Source organism: Rhamphochromis longiceps, linkage group LG8 (assembly GCF_057381845.1).
Source record: "Rhamphochromis longiceps isolate RC_006_pf linkage group LG8, R_longiceps_female_GT1.1, whole genome shotgun sequence".
NCBI classification, from domain to species: Eukaryota; Metazoa; Chordata; class Actinopteri; order Cichliformes; family Cichlidae; genus Rhamphochromis; species Rhamphochromis longiceps.
Window position 1 is genome coordinate 11,413,352 of NC_140564.1, and position 16,880 is coordinate 11,430,231.

Here is a 16,880-nt window from a genome sequence, read left to right on the forward strand (position 1 = left end):
CTTGTGGCTACACAAGCCAGCAAGTACCAACGACCGGATTTGGTGTGTGGTAATAACAGGTAAATGAACTTTTTTTAAATTATTTGAATATATATATGAGTGCCTGTGTATAAATACACAAACAATACACACATGCTTTCAATTGTGTAATTTAAGTGATCTAGTAGCTCTGCTTTGGAAGTTCAGTTCATGCTAGAAATGTGTTTTGGAGTTTGTACGTGTTTTGTCTCTAGGGGCCACCGCATATATTTATATATAAACATATATAAATAAAACCACTTTTTACGTTAGTAATTCCTTTTGTGCATAATTTTATATTATTGTTAATAATAAATTAATTAAAGCAACAAAACAACCTGAAGAGCCGGTTCGGAGCCGAAAGAGCCGGCTCTTTTTAGTGAGCCGAACCGAAAGAGCCGGATCTCTAAAAAGAGCCGGAAATCCCATCACTAATACAGTGCTTCGATACATTTAATGAAGCCATCTTTGAATCCGAATCTTGCTAGTACCCTAAATAGATATTCCCAACCCACCGAGTCAAATGCCTTTTCAGTGTCTAGGCTGACCAACATTGCACTAATATTTCCTGATGTTATATGATCCATCACTTGTAGCGTTCTCCTCAGGTTCAATTCAATTCAATTCAATTTTATTTATATAGCGCCAAATCACAACATAAGTCGCCTCAAGGCGCTTCATAGATACAGAGAAAAAAAAACCAACAATCATATATGACCCCCTATGAGCAAGCACTTTGGCAACAGTGGGAAGGAAAAACTCCCTTTTAACAGGAAGAAACCTCCGGCAGAACCAGGCTCAGGGAGGGGCGGCCATCTGCTGCGACCGGTTGGGGTGAGAGAAGGAAGACAGGATAAAAGATATGCTGTGGAAGAGAGACAGAGGTTAACAACAGATATGATTCAATGCAGAGAGGTCTGTCTATTTGAGACAAAGCCTGTCTGATCTAGGTCTATCAGTTCCGGGATAATTGATTCCAGTCTCTTAGCTAATATTGAAGCAAATAATTTATAGTCCACGTTAAGGATAGAGATTGGCCTATACGAGCTGCATTCTTTTTTATCTTTGCCGTCTTTTGGGATAACTGCTTCTCTCCGAGATTGTGGGGCTACTCCTGTTCTTAGTGTATGATTAAAGCAATTAAGCAGCACTGGTGTTAGTTGCGTCCTAAATGCTTTATACCATTCGGACGGATAACCGTCTGTGCCCGGTGCCTTATTCACCTTCAGCCTGGAAATGGCTGATGTAGATGTCTTCATTTTTATTTCAAAAAATGATTCTCTAGCGGTGGTCCTCGGCCCAGCTGTGGTTAAAGGTGTGGCGCTTGCCGTTTTCGCAGTTGGTTCTGGCCCTCTTATTTGATGTCGCAAAGATGCTTTCATCTGGCTTCCTCTTAATTGGCAAGATGGAATTTTGTGTCCTGTAGCTAGTGGTTGCGCAGGATGGAGCCATAGAATCGTGGCGTTTCTGCTGGTCATGATCTGACCTTTCATGTTGGTACAGTGTTTCTCTGCGCACATCTTTCCAATTAGTCTTTTTTCTTTTAAGATCTGGGTCACTCGTATCCTTTTCATTTTCCTGCAGGTGCTTTCTTTTACACTGTGCTTTCTTTGGAATTGTCTCAGAATTTTCACTCTGACTGGACCTGACTAAATTGTGGCTGCTCCTCTGAGTTGAATGGGGAGAACCGTTTTGGCTGTGGGGGATCACTTGTGTTTTTCTCTCTGCTGCAGAGGGAGGGAAGTTCCTCTGAGCAGATTGTCTGGTGTCAGAGGTGGGCTTGTGTGCAGACTCTGTCCTGCTGGTATGGAGACTCTGTCCTGGCGTCTCTTTCTTCTTTGTCCTTAAGTAGTTTATGTGCTCATAGCAGGACTCAACATAGGAGCTTCTCTGGCGTATCCATGCAAGGTGGCTCAGTTTTGAAAAGGCATGCTCAAGGACCTGATTGGGTGTTATTCGTTTTCGGGGATCGAGGTGAAGCAAGTGCTTTACCATTTCTACAAACATCAGGATATCACACCTTTTTGCAGTTTCATCTGCATAATCCTCATCTTCAATGATCTCGGTATATAAGAGTTCATCCAGAGACTTCAATTTTTTAACTCTTTTGTCAACAAACTCAATCCCAAACTCCTGGAAATATTGTTCAGTTGTCTTGAGTTTCCAGTGGTAGATGTTGTCGGAATTGAACTCCCTGCAGAAATACTTTGCAGTCTTTTGCCCACAGTTTAACATTTGCTCTGGGAGTTCTCCTTGAGTCTCCGTTATGTATTTTAGTATGGCATGTTCACTGTATCCCGGGTACAGCAAGTAACCAGTGTATAGAGACACTGCCATGCAGCCCAGAGACCATATGTCTATGGCTTCTGTAAATGGAAGCCCCAGAATAATCTCCGGAGACCGGTACGGACGTGTCTGGATGTATGAGCCCACCTTGGCAGCTGAGGTCTCACAGGCCAGACCGAAGTCAATTAGTTTAACTCGGTATGGCTCTTGGGGATTATTCACCAGCATTACGTTCTCTAATTTCAAGTCTGCATGGATTGTTCCAATCGACTTGAGGTGGCTAAGAGCTAAAGCTATCTGTATGACGATGGGGCGAATAGCCTTTAAACTGAGCGGATTGCAATATCTTTCTCGCAATAAGTCAAGAAGACTTTTTTCGAGGAATTCAAATTCAAGGCACAGATGTCCACGGACTGTAAAAGCCTGGTACCATTCGACTATATTGTACTTGCTGGAGTTACAGGCTTTAAGTTTTTGCAGGGCAGCCAGCTCTTGGTTTTTAAACGGGTCTTTTTGGTCCTGATCCTTTATCATTTTAATGGCTACAATCTTTTTGTTAGCCATTTGGACACATTTGGCAACTCTGCCATATATCCCTTCTCCGACAACACTTATAATTCGGTAGTTGGAGGAGAGCCAGCCACCGGGGACTAACTTGTCCTGGACATTTCCGAAAGACATCTCTGATGCTATCAAAGTGATTAACACTAAAAGTTAGAAGAGTAAAGCAGATTTCACCTCAAAATATTATGAAATAAAATAGATGGTTCTTCTTTCTTCTTCAAAGTGTGAAAAGGTGAAAGGTCTGCTCAAATGGTTTACTGTTAAACTTGGTTCTTGCAGGCGTGACCAAATGTATCTCTGCTTGAACGTTGGAACGTTTGCGAACTGCTGCTGGCTTCAACTGCTGTCAACAAACTGACTGATAACTGCTGATTCTCACTTCTATTTATAGAAAAAGAAGGATCAAAGATTCTAAGACGTTTGTGACATCATCACTCTGTAAGCCATTGAGATTGTGACATCATCTATGAATGGGGATGTTTTTTTTTAAACTGTTTTCAAATTTACTATGTCAGTTAGCTTAGTTTTAGAGCAGTTGGTTAGTTACCACTTTTATATAGCACTTGTGTTCCCAGTTTATATACTTTCCGGTTGTTTGGTAGATTTTAGGTCTTTTTCCACTCAGCAAAAATAATAAAACATACTTGTATGTATTTTTTTTTCTATGGTGTATCCTATGGTATCCTATGGTGTACCCTCGAGGGTCCGGACAGACAGAGGAGGGGAAAACAATGCTATCTGCCTGATGATGAACATTTTCAGAGGCTTTGATCGTGGAAGTGCCCTAAGAGGAAGAAGTACCCATAATCAGAGAATTGAGAGGCTCTGGGGTGATCTGTGGCGAGGAATGACCAATGTGTACTGTGATTTATTTCACCACCTGGAGGAGGAAGGCATCATTGACATTGACAATGAAATGCACCTTTGGGCTCTCCATTACATCTATCTCCCAAGGATCAACAGAGATTTGAAAGACTTCACTCAACAGTGGAACAATCATGGCTTGCGGACAGAGAGACACTTGAACCCATTACAGATTTTTGTCCGAGGCAGCCTCCAGCAACAGGGCCAAGCCTCAACTGCCATGCAGGACATCTTTCAGACCAGAGCAGCTGCTGCTGATGGGACTATTGGTGGGACAGCTGATGGTAGTGTGACAGCCACTGAGAGTGAGACGACTGCTGCTCAGGGCTCAGGTGCAGATTCTGGTGGTGGTGCTGCTGCTCATGGTACAGATGAGCTGGGATTGCTGGTCGACTGGCCTGAGAGGATTACTGTGCCAGACATTGAATTTACTCTGGACGGAACGGTGATGGAGCAAGTGGTAGAACTATTTAATCCACTAAGTGGCACCAGAGGGAGTCATGGTATTGAACTCATATCTGGCTTAATATACTTTCTGGACTCCACATATCACTGAGACAGTTCAATTAATGACTGAAACATAATAGCAGCAAGTGGAAAGACTTCAAAATATCTAGGTGACTGGATACATATAATGTGAAACGTTATGATACGTGTTTACTATGTACCATTGAGTAGTGGTGTAAATGCTGTTAAAATGTTCTGTGTAGATTTCATGATGTAGATGACTGATTTATAATAAGTTACATAATTTCATGAATATATATATAGTTTGTGTTGAAATGTCTTTATTTGAAATGTACATGTGTAAAGTGTAAGAGCTAGTGTCTCGTGAGAATATCCTTAACGAGAGTACACGAGACTTTGCATGGACTGTGAAGGAGCAGATGTCTCTCATGAAGCGATTTTAAGCTAAAAGTTTGCTAAAAGAAAAAGCAACACAAGGACTTAAGGACCTCTTTTCAGGACAAGCAGCCAACGAGGTATTTGTCATTTGAGAAATGTTGTTATTTGTGTTTGGACTTAATATGTGTACTGTAAAGTTGCTAATTGGTTTGTACTGTTCACTCGTGACCAGTTCCCACGGCGTATTGGCATACTGGTGATGGTGAAGCTGAGGAGAGAAGGCCCAAGTAATAAACGCCCGTTTCAAAGAACCGACCTGTGTCTGTGTTGTCGTGAAGAGAGCTACAAGTGGAGATATAAGAACGAGCTGTATGACACTGACAATAAAAATGTTGAGTGATTTTTAAAGTGTGTAAGATGGAAGTTGTGAAGTTGAAAGTTTACAACTGAAACAATCTCGATAAAGTCAACTTGAATAATCTAAAAGCTACAGCTGTTGATATTGATAAATACAACTATAAAGTATTGACAGTAAATAATTAAAAAACGATAGTAGGTCTTGAAGTGGCTCAGTATAGTGTAGTAGGTATAAAATGGTTTAGCGTGTGTGATGTTGTGACAGTTCACAGCAGAGAAAAATGTTAACATTAGCGAGCAGATTATGTTTTGCTTTGTACAGATTACGCTTTGTACAAACATAGTTCTGAAAATACTGGACTCCGGTGTAAAATGTGAATAAAAAAAAGAGCAAGCAGTGATTTGCAAATGTCAAAGGCAAAGTTTATTCACAGTAGAACATAGAAAACATGTCAAATGTTTACACAGAGACTACGTCGTTAAAAATAAGTCCATTTTAATTTGATGGCAGCAAAATGTTTCAAAACAGCCATTGGGATGGGGCAAGAGAAGGCTGGAAAAAAGTGGTTCTAAAAAGAAACAGCTGCAGGGATATTTTAAGAGTAACAGGTCAGCTACATGATTAGATATTAAAAGAGCATCTTAGAGAAGCAGAGTTGCTTTGGAGGAAATGTGGGCAGAGGTTGATCAATCTGCAAAAAACTCCATTAACAAATTGTGCAACAATTTCAGAGTAATGTCCCCAAGTGTAAAGTCTTTAAAATATTCCTGAGATACTGTTAACATTATTAAATTTGAAGGCTATTATACAGTGGTATTACTTTAAACTGAGTAAAACGGTATTTTGGTAAAAGTTAAGGTCTCCGTTTGTTTCAGAAAGAGCATACTGTCATTTACTTGCTTTTATTATTTATTTATATGCCCTCCGCGGACCATCTCTGCACTGCGTGGGTGATTAGTGGCTCCCTGCACAGTAAGGGCTGCACACAGGGACAAGACGCACTCGGTTACGATCGGATCTTCCCTGGGCAGGGGGAGGTGATGAACTGTATGCCACTTTTTCATTGGCATACAATGTTTTATTGCCTACGGTGAGGCAGGTCACATACTGGGTGAAGGTGGGCAGTGTGGAGTCCAGCGAGACATGATTAAAGTCCCCTGATATTAGAAGAAGAGCTCTCGGAGATTGCGTTTGCAGTCTGCGGACCACAGAGAGTCACAGGCTGCCTCCACGGATGCTAACGGCTAATAGCGCAATGTCTGTGTTGCAGAGTTGTTCTTTCACAGCGATGTGCCCAGAGATACCACAACCGTCTTTAACAAACACTGCCAGCCCCCCTCCTTTCCTCTCACCGCTGTCTCTCGTCTTGTCCGCCCGCAGCAGCTGGAAGCCGGGCAGCCTACTCACAGAGGGAGTACCAGGCAGTGCCGGGATACTGCCACTGTGACCGTGTTAGCGTCATTAGCTCCTCAATCATATCAGGGAGCCATCTCACATTTACAGTGATTACAGGAAGGAGAGATGGTGTGTGAGGTGTCCTCGGGAGACATCACCCCCATTTCTTCCCTCACTGGGGATGTAGGCCGGGTCTGTCTGCCGGTAGCGCAGCTGCAGGGCGCAGCGCTAACAGCTGATCCCTAATGTAAACAAAGGAGCCATGCGCCGAGTGTCCAAACACGGGTGAAAAAAGTGGAGACAAAAGAAGAGAAAAGTCAACATAACTAGCACGAAGCGGTAATGCAAGATGGCAGGATCTGATTGCTAAGACATAAGTTAAAGGTTAAGAAAAGTAAAGAGGAAAATAAGAAAGAGGCTCAGAAATGAGCAGAGCTAGCTCTGCTCATTACCTGTTAGCTGCCATAACAGGTAACACAGTTAAGGTTTCAGAAAAAGTATTCTGTCGTTTGTTTGCTCGATCATGCCTTAAACACATCAAAATGCATAGTGGGATTATAATACAAGTGAATACTGTGACAAGCACTGGTACTGAATAGGCAATCGCTTAGCAGCAAGGTGAATCGGTGATGCATTAGTGTGGTCTGCACTTCCTCTTCTTTGATTGGGTGAAATGAGTTGAAAGTAATTGGATGAGGGAACCATGGGGAGTGCCCTGCATAATTTCAATAAAACGCCGTTTTAAACGTCGTTACAGCTGGCACAGAACGCCGTAAAAACGCCGTTCAAAGATGCATAAAAACGGCGTTTCCGCCTGTCTATTGTAGTAAAGCTGTTACCGTTTAAACGATGTTAGCACAGAAATATTAGCTTCTGTCATGACTGATGAAGTTACTAGTTAATAAAGTTTTCAGTAAAGTGTTTAATCGCAGCCAAAGACTGACAGCAAATATCTCGATTAGCTTCAGTGCATCTATAATAAATATGTGCAAGTTTCAGTGCTTCGTTTAAACTGTATGATACTTATACTGACCCAGGGTCAGTTTAAAATACAATCCTAGCTGTGTGAACAAAGCCTGGCTCCTTTAATCCTGCATGACAAACAAGAAATGCCCCCGTCCACACATAGCAGTGTCAAGATGCTTTGTGAGTTGTGTTGTTAAAAAAGCAATACAAAAAAGAAACACGTTCAGTATATTTTGCAGTTCAATGAAAAATACAACTTGGGTGATTTTTTTTTTTTTTTTTTTTTTTAAAGGAAGTAAACATGCTTGGCGAATACAAATTAACAGCATCACATTCATAAATTAAAATCCATCCAAACACTTTCAACGTGTTTGATCATTTGAATGTCATTTTAAAAAATGCGATTGTGTTTTACATTACCGACAGTCTGTGTTTGTGTATGTTTGTCTGTGTTGATTCACAATTCAGAAAATGGTAACAATCATTACAGAGACACATTGTTTGTCTGCTGAGAGAAGAGTAGTAATGAAAGAAGTGTATTTTGCTCATTATGATAGCTGCAAATTCAAGCTTTTCAGTTAGTTTTTGCCAGCAATGAATGGTTATGGTTGGTACCATGCACTTCAGATTGTTTTTTCAAGCTGTTAACATATTGTAGTTTTTCACCTCAGGCTACATTTTCAAAGCCAAACATAATGTAGCAATAGTTCTACATGTCATCTAGGTAAATACGGCCTGTTGATCCAGCAAAAACACAACCTACTTTCCTCTGTTCGATAAATATTAAAGTCACTTTGTAGCATGCTGCTGGGCTAAAAATAGACCCCTACTAGAGTATGAGATGACAACCCATAGATCAATAATATTACTGAATGAATGGCACGAATCTAGCTCTCAAGCGGTCCTGCCCACATTGTTAAAAAAAATACGATTCAGCATGAACAGATGGAAGAAGAGCCTTGAGGGCTAAAAGAAAAAACAACAGAGCTGTTCAATACTGCTCCTGTAGAAATCAAAGTTCTTAAGTAGCCTATTTAACAGCAACATCTCAATGAGGTATTTCTACTGCACCCTCTTCTGCACCGTGAGGTGGTGAAAAATATTCCCGATTATTGCTGAGTTTGGACTCAAACTCAGCACTTCATGTCTTTGTCCAGTTTCTGCAGCTTTGTGTGATTAGAGAGTGTGTTATCAATAGAATACACAGTTTATCAACGTGGCATATCAGAAGGTGATTGGCTGCAGACTCCCATCTCTGCAGGACCTGTACGCCTCCAGGACACTGGGGCATGCAGCTCGGATCTCAGCTGACCCTTCTCACCCTGGACACAGTCTGTTTGACCTGCTCCCCTCAGGCAGGAGGCTCCGGTCCATTCGCACCAGAACCTCTCGCCACAAGAACAGTTTCTTCCCCTCTGCTGTTGGACACATGAACAATAACCGTATGACTGTTCCCACCACTAACACATGACCCTACGCTGTGTTCACTGCATCATTCCATGTTTGGCACTGATCACCACCTGCACTCATGTATATATCATGTATATATCTATCTACTTAGCACTTTTAATTCGTATTTTTATTTTCATGTCTATTTAAGCGTAATTTATGACAGGCGATTTAAGTAACTCATCACAGCAGCAGCACTTTACAGTCTCTAAGCTATATTTTCCTTGTTTTGTTCTGTCACTCAAGACCAAATAAAAGACAAAACTGGGGGAAAAGCCCTGATTGTAATTATGCACTGCGCTCAAAGCATGCGACTTGTTTGACAGTAAAACGCTTGCGTGTCGTGGAAAATGGGGATTGTGAAATGTGCCCAAAGTTGACAAAAGCAGAAGTGTCATATATAATGCCATACAACACGCGCAGCAGTAAAGTTTGTTCCTCAACCATCATCCCACGTATGTCATCACAGCTGCCAAAAACAACACTGCTGTCAGCTTGAGAGGGAAGAAAGCTGCTGAGCAACAACAAACTCACCGTGGAGTGTGTAGATATTTAGCTCTGATTTGTGATGCTCATGGCTGTTCTTTCTCAGTGCATTTACTATCAAAAGCTAAATTCAAGCCAACTATGCACTGATGTATTCTTCTACTGATGAATAACACTAGGCTGCCCACACTTACATTTGATACAATATGGACACTTTTTACACTTTTTGTGAACGGTACAGCTTTGACCCCCCCCCCAAAACTAAAACTTGTGTCAGGAAAACCCATTTTTCAGAGCACTTTTATGATCTTTTGATGCGATGCAGTGACTTTGAGCGTCTCATTTTAAAAGTTGTTCACAATAGATTCACGTTATTAGTCAGTTCTGGGTCCAAATTAATAACATTCACAGCCACCGTTGAACCACCATTCATCTGCTTCAGATCATTGCTAAGCAAGGTTTAGCTAAAGAAATGGGAACAAATTATGTTGCTATGGGTACCAAGGTGCCTAAACTTACTTAGGTGTTACACATAAAAACAACAGTGGCTCAGGTGCCTCCTTTATGCTCGAATGATTCATGGGTCATTGCTGAGTGGCTTAACAGAGAAAAAAACAGCAAAAGAAAGTTTAAAAATGTTGTAAATTGCACGTAATTCCATGAAGTGATGTTTTATATTACAGCACATTAAAGAAATACTGCTACTAAAAGATTACAGATGCATTGGTGCAAGTTGAAATGTTTACTTTAAAGATGGCTTTTTGAACGTGTTCATAAGCAAGCAAGTTTACATTAGAACAACTAATCTCTGCAAAGACTTGAATTCTGCACCATGTTCGTTAACTTAATCTTAATCACTTAAATTCTGAATTATTTTACAGAAGCCACAATTGTTTTTGTTAAACAACCTGCAGCCAATGGCATCCAACAGTCCAAATAATATATGCTGTAATTCTTACTTGTTTCTACAGATCTGTGTTTGGCCATCAACGCCACCATCACCCCTTCTCCCTTCACACTTACTTGTGTTGTTTCCCAGCGATGTCACAACACAGCGTTACCTGTGGTTAAATGGACCTTTCTACCAGCGGGCACGGATCAACCAGAAGACGAACTCCTCATCGCCCGTGTCAATATGAGGAAGGAGCGTTTCTATGGCCAAAGATGAAGCTGACAGTGGTGAAACAGGGAAAGATCTTTGAGCTGGTTATCTTGAACGTGTCCGAGGGGGACCGGGGGCTCTACATGTGCCGGGTGCAGGAGTTTAAAAAGCATCAGGCTCGCTGGAAAGCTTCATCCAACTACACTGCTGCTACTGAGCTCAGAGGTGAGGGCTTGGTTTGCTATCTTGGAGCTTCCCTGTAGTTATAGTTACTGTTTGAGATTTGATAATTTATAAGTGATTTACAAACCACCATATTAGAATCTGATCCATTGACTGAGTCAATACATATGGAAGGTGAGTATCAGAAGGTGAGTAACAGCCAGGTGCTGCTAATCAAATCAAACTGATTATCAGTAAGAGTGAGAAGCAAAGTCTTTGCTTGTCTGGAGCATTCAGGTGTGCGTCAGAGATATCAGCAGTGATCTTACAGAAACAACTATCGCTGCTTCTCTACCTCGAAAGAGTTATAAAGTAATTTCCAAACAATTTGACATCCAGATCTACAGCGACAGCATTTAAGACCGCTGCCTGTCTTCCCAGAGGTGGATGTCCTGAGAAATTCCCGAGATCAGGCGATACGATGCTCAGAGAAACGATGAAAAACCATATACACTACAGGCCTCGGTTAGTGTTTTAAAAGTTAAACTTCATGACAGTGCAGTTCAGTTAAAAAGACTGAACAAGAATGTTTTGTTTGGAAGGATTTCCAGGAGAACGACTTTTCTCTGACATGGACGAATCATTCGTTTTGGTCATTTCATGGGACAGTATCAAAAATACTTAACAATAAACACTCTTAAATGCCAAACAGGCACATTTGGTTTGAATTCCACCATACAGGATTTGAGAAGATCCAGGGAGCCTTTAAATTTCATAAAGGTTGTGTTCGAGAAACATAAGAGTAGTCGATTTTTGATAAGCGGGTTTGTTTTTGAACTGTTCAGAGAATGTCACTGCTGCAACTGTGTCAAAGGCTCCAAAATAAAAGTTTAGATAAAAAAGATTTATTGACAAGCAAAACAGCATCTCTATATATTACATAAAGTCATCTTATGTACAAAATTAATTTGTATTGACTGAAAACACACAGTCCTCGTGCTGGAGCTGCATGTTCAGAGTCTTTGCAGTCATCCTTGTCAGCTCACGGTCACAGCACTTTATTCTATGCTTCTGCACTTTGGAAACAGCAGATGTGGAGTCAAATCAGGATTTGTTGTCTTTGCCTGCTTGGCTGGGGGGAGGATCCATCAGGTCCTTAAATCCCAGTTTCTCCAGAGGCTCCTTGGTCATCAGCTGACTGAAAACAAAAAATAAAACCAAGACGATTATACACGTTACCTTTGTCGATTCACTAGGTAACATTTTCATTGGCTTTCTTACTGGTCCATTCGGCACTCCAGGTAGTCTTTGGACTGCAGTCGGCACATGGAGTTGTCATAGTTGTTCTCTCTGAGACATTTCATGAACTTTTCTTTGAAGGCTTTGCACTCTCCTGGAAAAACAAAAGGACAAAATCAGGACTTGTGCATTTGTATGGTCATCTGTAACCCCCAGTAATAAAACTGTTTCTTCCGAGCCACACAACGCTAGTGCTTAAGGGGAACATTAAAGAATCAGGAGCCCACAGGTTGTCATCAACTTTCAGCCCCGATAAGGCGGCCCATCACGATCATCAGTCAGGATTTACAGAAGAAGCTGACATCCAGCACAAGTTATCGAGAACAATGGCCAACAACATAATGCACATATTTGATTTTTAATTGCCATTAAAAGTCTTTGAAAGTTATGACACGCTAATGAGGGTTCTTCTGTAGATCATACACGCAGAAAAAAAAATCATGTTAATAAAAACAGAATCAGTGAAGTTTGTATGAAACACAACATTTGTGCTACTGCCAAAACTTTCTGTCCATGACTGTGTATCATGATACTTTTCTAGCTTTTTAAGTGAAGGGCTGCTGCCAACATATTGCTTGAAGGTTCTGTGCAGTTTATATAGAGCAGGACAGACATTTGTGTTTTCAAATGAAAGGGAAAAAAATCAAACAGCAGGTGAGGCGTTGTCCTACAAAGTTTCCTGTTGTTTGTGAGCGAGTTGTTTTACATACACTCATCATGCGCATGAATGGTCATTTTGAGCTTTTATAATTTCTTTAAAGTGCAACCAAGGTGCAACTTGCTAACGAACATTTAACCAAATAGTGCGGGTGTACATATATGAGCCTGTGTTGATTAAAGAAAATAATTTCAAACTTGTGCACCCAATTATAGTTTTGAAAACCATGAAAGATGTGTGGTGGTCAATCTTCATTTTCATTAAATGTCTCTTATTTTAATAAAGCAAACTGATCAGAAGTTTAATGTAGTTAAGAACATTTATAACTGGTATAAATATAACGCAGAGCAGCACATCATACATGTTTGTGTAAACGCTATTTTCATTACAGTCTGTCCTTCAGACCTTCTGTCCTAATAGCAATAGCATCAAGCATCGCTGTAAACGTCCATGTACCAATCCTGCTAAAAGGCAGCTGGCTTAGACAAAGGTCTATGAGTGCATTGCACTTATTTAAAACATTTCTAAATATTTATAGCATACACTGTCACAGTTATTATTAATTCTGTCGCTGTTGTGTCTGCGGTGAGGGGAACGAGAGTTATTTAACGGGGCAGACAGGCTCAGCTGGAGCTTACCGAAATGGTCCAGAGGGAACGAGCCTTTGTCCGGGGGCCGAGGTTTAAAAGTCTTCGACCCGAAATTCATAGCGGTAGACATTTTCTCTCAGTTCACAGAGGGCCGTCTCAAAATGTTTTGACATAAACAACAGCCTCTCCGTTTGACCCTGCTGTCGCGCAAGTATGACGTTTTATTTTGAGGGCTCGGCAGACAGACATTAGTAATCGATTGATGCTATTGTAAACTGTCCGCACTTTCGTGAAAGAATAAGAGCTGATATTAATTAAACCCATATATGGGTTTAATTTTGGTCTTAATAAATGTGTAACTTATTTTTTTCCGTGGCATTAACAACCAGTCTGCTAAAAATGACCATGTAATGCACAATAGCAAACGGATACTATAGGACTACAGGGGGAAAGCACAGTGATCAGAATTTCCCCTCATTACAAACAAATGACTTTGGATACTTTGCAAAATAAAGTTCTCATGAAAACTAAAAAACAGTTTCATAATTCAAAATAATATAACGGACTAAAAAAGAAACTCTAACTGTACACTGAATCTGATAGAACCGATTCATACTGTTCTCTTAGATACTGTAAGAAATTGAAAATCATAACTGCTGGTTGAAAATATTATTTAAAAATGATTTGATGCAACAACAAAAACGATTGCCTCAGGCAGCTGCCGACAGACGGTGATGAGGAACAGGAAGAGAAACTGTCACGGACGACCAAGCCCCTACATGGGATGACAGACAGAGGAACTGACTGACATTAGGAAATCCTACTGGTTAGAAGCCGACAGCGCAGAGGCTCCGATGATGGCAACACAAACACAGGCCCCAAGTGCCAGATCCATAGAAGTAAGCGTTTACCACAACCAACAGGACCCAAGCTGCAGACTGTGCAAGGCTGCCCCAGAGACTATCCAACACATGGCAGGCAACAGGATGTAAGATGCAAGCTGGGTCTGTGTGCAAGAACATCTGTGCTGCATATACCCTAAAAGTCCCCAAGTCCTGCTGGGAGACACCAACAAAGGTGGTTAAGAGAAACAGGCCAAATGCGCTGTGGTGTGAGTTGTGTTAAATGTGGTAATCGCAGCAGACAGCAACATCAGGAAGAAGGAGCAGGAGAAAATAGTAAATTACCAGCGGCTGAAGGAACATCTGGAACAGATGTGGAAGTCCAAAGCGATCCCAGTGGTAATCAGGGGTCTCCATCCAGGAGAGTGCAACCTCAGAAACAACCTGCAACCTTCCCTCAGATGGGAGATATATGTTAATATGTATTTATTAATAGTAGGCACACTTATTCACCTCTCCGTTTCTGCGTGTGCATTCAGAGCACGTTCATGTTATCAGTTTCATTTAAATGACATTTTTGCACGAGCGCAGGATCCGACTCCACTGGATTCTTTAAACGTGCAGCTTCACCTAGCTCACCGCTGGATGTCTCACTTTTCTAAGATATAAGGCTGAAGGGAAAGCAGGCAGACAGAGAGGAGGGGAGGAGGCGGCGATGGTAACGTGTGGGCTTGATTATTATGCAGCCAAAGAGCCTGGGTAATAGAGCTATCAGTGAGAGGCAGAAAGAGCTCTCGGCGCGGATCGCTCAGTTTCCTTTTCTCTCTCTGCTCTCTTATCCTCGGGCACAGCTCGGATCGGAGGTGGCAGGTGACCAGTCTGTCTGTCTGCTGGACCCCAGCGACGGATGTTCTTGGGCACCTTCTTCCCACCGCGGTGAGGCTGGACGGATAAACTCACCATGGCGCTGGAAGCGGAGGGGAACAAGCTGCAGCTGCAGGACGTGCTGGCGAGACCGGGCAACGACAAGTGCGCGGACTGCGGCAATCCAGGTAAGGCAAACCTTCCCCCCTCCACCCCGTCCACCAGCCCCGTTACTGAAAACCCGGCGCCCGGTGGAGTCAGCGCATCCAGCTGCCGGTGCGCGTGTGCCTTTCGAGCCGCTGTACACCAGCAGGGGGTACATGAGCCAACTGGCACTTCAGAACCGCACAAGTCTGAGCGAGTCTGATGACAAAGGCCCGCAGATACCCGAGGACAAAGTAGACCAAAGTAGGCCTGACAGTGGACTCTGGACTTATAAGTCTGAGCCATAAACCAATTAAACTGTGTGAAGACATGCCAATTCTGCTCCTCACTCCGTGTGTGTGTGTGTGGTTTTGTGTTATTACAGTCTACACTGTCAGCAACCTCCATAAAGCTCAGTTATTACTTGTGTGTGAGTGGTTTTGCTTTACATGTTCCTGACTGTGTGTCCACCCTATTCCTGTGCAGCTATTTATGTTCATTTTTCACTGTCTTCATCCCCCCCCCCCCACCCAGATCCTCTCTTCATCATCCTTTCAGTACACCCCTCCTTCCTCGTTGCTCAAATGGCAGTAAACCAGTGAGTGGCCAGTCGAGGCTCCAGTACGGGCCGAACGCCCAGTGCTTGGAGCCGAGCCTGCCCGGGACGCCTGTTCCTTGGCCCCGGTTACGGCTCCTCTGAGGACTGGCTGTAGCAGAGCAGCATTGGTTTTTTTTTTTACATTTTATTTATTTATTTATTTGAGCCAAAGGCACTTTTGCAAAACAAGATAGCTTTGTCTGAGGGGTAGACACTTAAAGAGGGATTTCATTGTGATTGTAGCAAGGTGGAAAGGTTGTTATTTTTTGTGGTTGATGCAGCTTTTAATTAGCAGAAGCATTTTTCTTTTATTTTCCTTTTTTTTATTATCAGCAACCTACATAACAACAGTTCAGCCTTTTGTCAGTTTATAACAGCTTTTACACAATGGTTAAAGTGAGATTTGGCAGGGCGGGGGGAACACTGAAATCCGGTGTAGTGGTGCAGCAGGGAACAACGACTCACCTCAAAATAACTCAGAGATTGATTTGTACCGTTAGCTCCAGTGGGCTTGTGTCTTAGCAGACAGCTTGACTCCAAAACCATGACTACTTAATATTATCTCTATGTGTGTATGGATACCTCAGACTGCCCTCCACCTGGCCAATATCTATCTATCTCACAGGAGGAGAGGCAGGGTACACCCAGGTTGCCAGCCTGACACAGGCCTAACACAGAGAGACAGACAATACATTCACACTCACATTCACACATCTCTGTAATTTAGAATCACCAATTAACCCAACCTTGAGTCCAAACCCATGACTTGATATAATATAAGTTTGCACATGGATACCTCAACCAACCCCCCACCAGCCCAAATAAAGTCAATTAAAATTAGCCACAGTGTTGCAGAGCCACATCCACAAGAAGAGGTTTTGGTACATATCCGCTGAAAGCTAACAAAGTGTGAAATTATCACTTGAAATTAAGTTTATGGTAGTTAGCAAGGCATCACTGTTATTTTCGTTATACTTTTCGTCAATGACCCTAGTTTTTTAACCTTAATTAGAGTTATAAAAATTGATTAGTATGAACAATAGGCTCAGTAGATATCTTACTAAGTAGTTTACAAATGAGTCCCATTGGTGTGCTGGGTTTAGTGGAAAATTGTGGATATTTGTGGCATTCAGAAGATGCATCCTAGCTGACCCCTGTGAGACCCCAGCCATACGTGAATGCTATTAAAACATATGGGATGGTTGTTCAGTAGAATAGAGTAGAAAAGAGAGTAGAATACTGATGGGCAGTAGTCATTAGCTTCATTGTTAATTAGTAAATGTTAGCATACTTGAGGAAAGAAAGTACTTTATAAGTGTTACTTATGCTGGAAGCCAATTCTCCAAGCTGAAATTAAAATGAAACCTGATCTGTTATGTGTCTAAAAGA

The 16,880-nt window shown here is 41.9% G+C and overlaps 3 protein-coding genes across 3 annotated transcripts in view; 1 reads left to right on the plus strand and 2 right to left on the minus strand.

The window, feature by feature from the left end:
- Positions 1-1,118: 1,118 nt before the first annotated feature.
- On the minus strand, positions 1,119-2,991 carry LOC146663134 (homeodomain-interacting protein kinase 1-like). Its single transcript, XM_085415231.1, has one exon. The coding sequence runs from the start codon at positions 2,983-2,985 to the stop codon at positions 1,300-1,302; it is 1,686 nt and encodes a 561-aa protein (XP_085271357.1). The 5' UTR covers positions 2,986-2,991; the 3' UTR covers positions 1,119-1,299.
- Positions 2,992-11,381: 8,390 nt separating this feature from the next.
- cox19 (cytochrome c oxidase assembly factor COX19) lies at positions 11,382-13,267 on the minus strand. Its single transcript, XM_085415731.1, has 3 exons — positions 13,092-13,267; positions 11,778-11,889; positions 11,382-11,694 (listed from the first exon to the last, which is right to left on the minus strand). The coding sequence occupies exons 1-3, from the start codon at positions 13,171-13,173 to the stop codon at positions 11,601-11,603; spliced, it is 288 nt and encodes a 95-aa protein (XP_085271857.1). The 5' UTR covers positions 13,174-13,267; the 3' UTR covers positions 11,382-11,600.
- Positions 13,268-13,386: 119 nt separating this feature from the next.
- The window catches only part of LOC146663136 (arf-GAP with dual PH domain-containing protein 1-like), a 41,869-nt gene continuing 38,375 nt past the window's right edge, over positions 13,387-16,880 (plus strand). The window contains exon 1 of the mRNA XM_085415730.1: positions 13,387-14,937. Coding sequence (XP_085271856.1) covers positions 14,847-14,937 — 91 coding nt within the window. The 5' untranslated portion in view covers positions 13,387-14,846. The remainder of the gene's footprint in view (positions 14,938-16,880) is intronic.

What these genes read in the sequence shown, in the direction of transcription:
- LOC146663134 (XM_085415231.1), bottom strand. Translation starts at nt 2,985, where the DNA reads ATGTCTTTCGGAAATGTCCAGGACAAGTTAGTCCCCGGTGGCTGGCTC.
- cox19 (XM_085415731.1), bottom strand. Translation starts at nt 13,173, where the DNA reads ATGTCTACCGCTATGAATTTCGGGTCGAAGACTTTTAAACCTCGGCCC. An exon ending in GTTCCCTCTGGACCATTTCG is followed by an intron (nt 11,890 to 13,091) that starts GTAAGCTCCAGC and finishes TTGTTTTTCCAG; the next exon opens with GAGAGTGCAAAGCCTTCAAA. An exon ending in CTGGAGTGCCGAATGGACCA is followed by an intron (nt 11,695 to 11,777) that starts GTAAGAAAGCCA and finishes TTTTGTTTTCAG; the next exon opens with TCAGCTGATGACCAAGGAGC.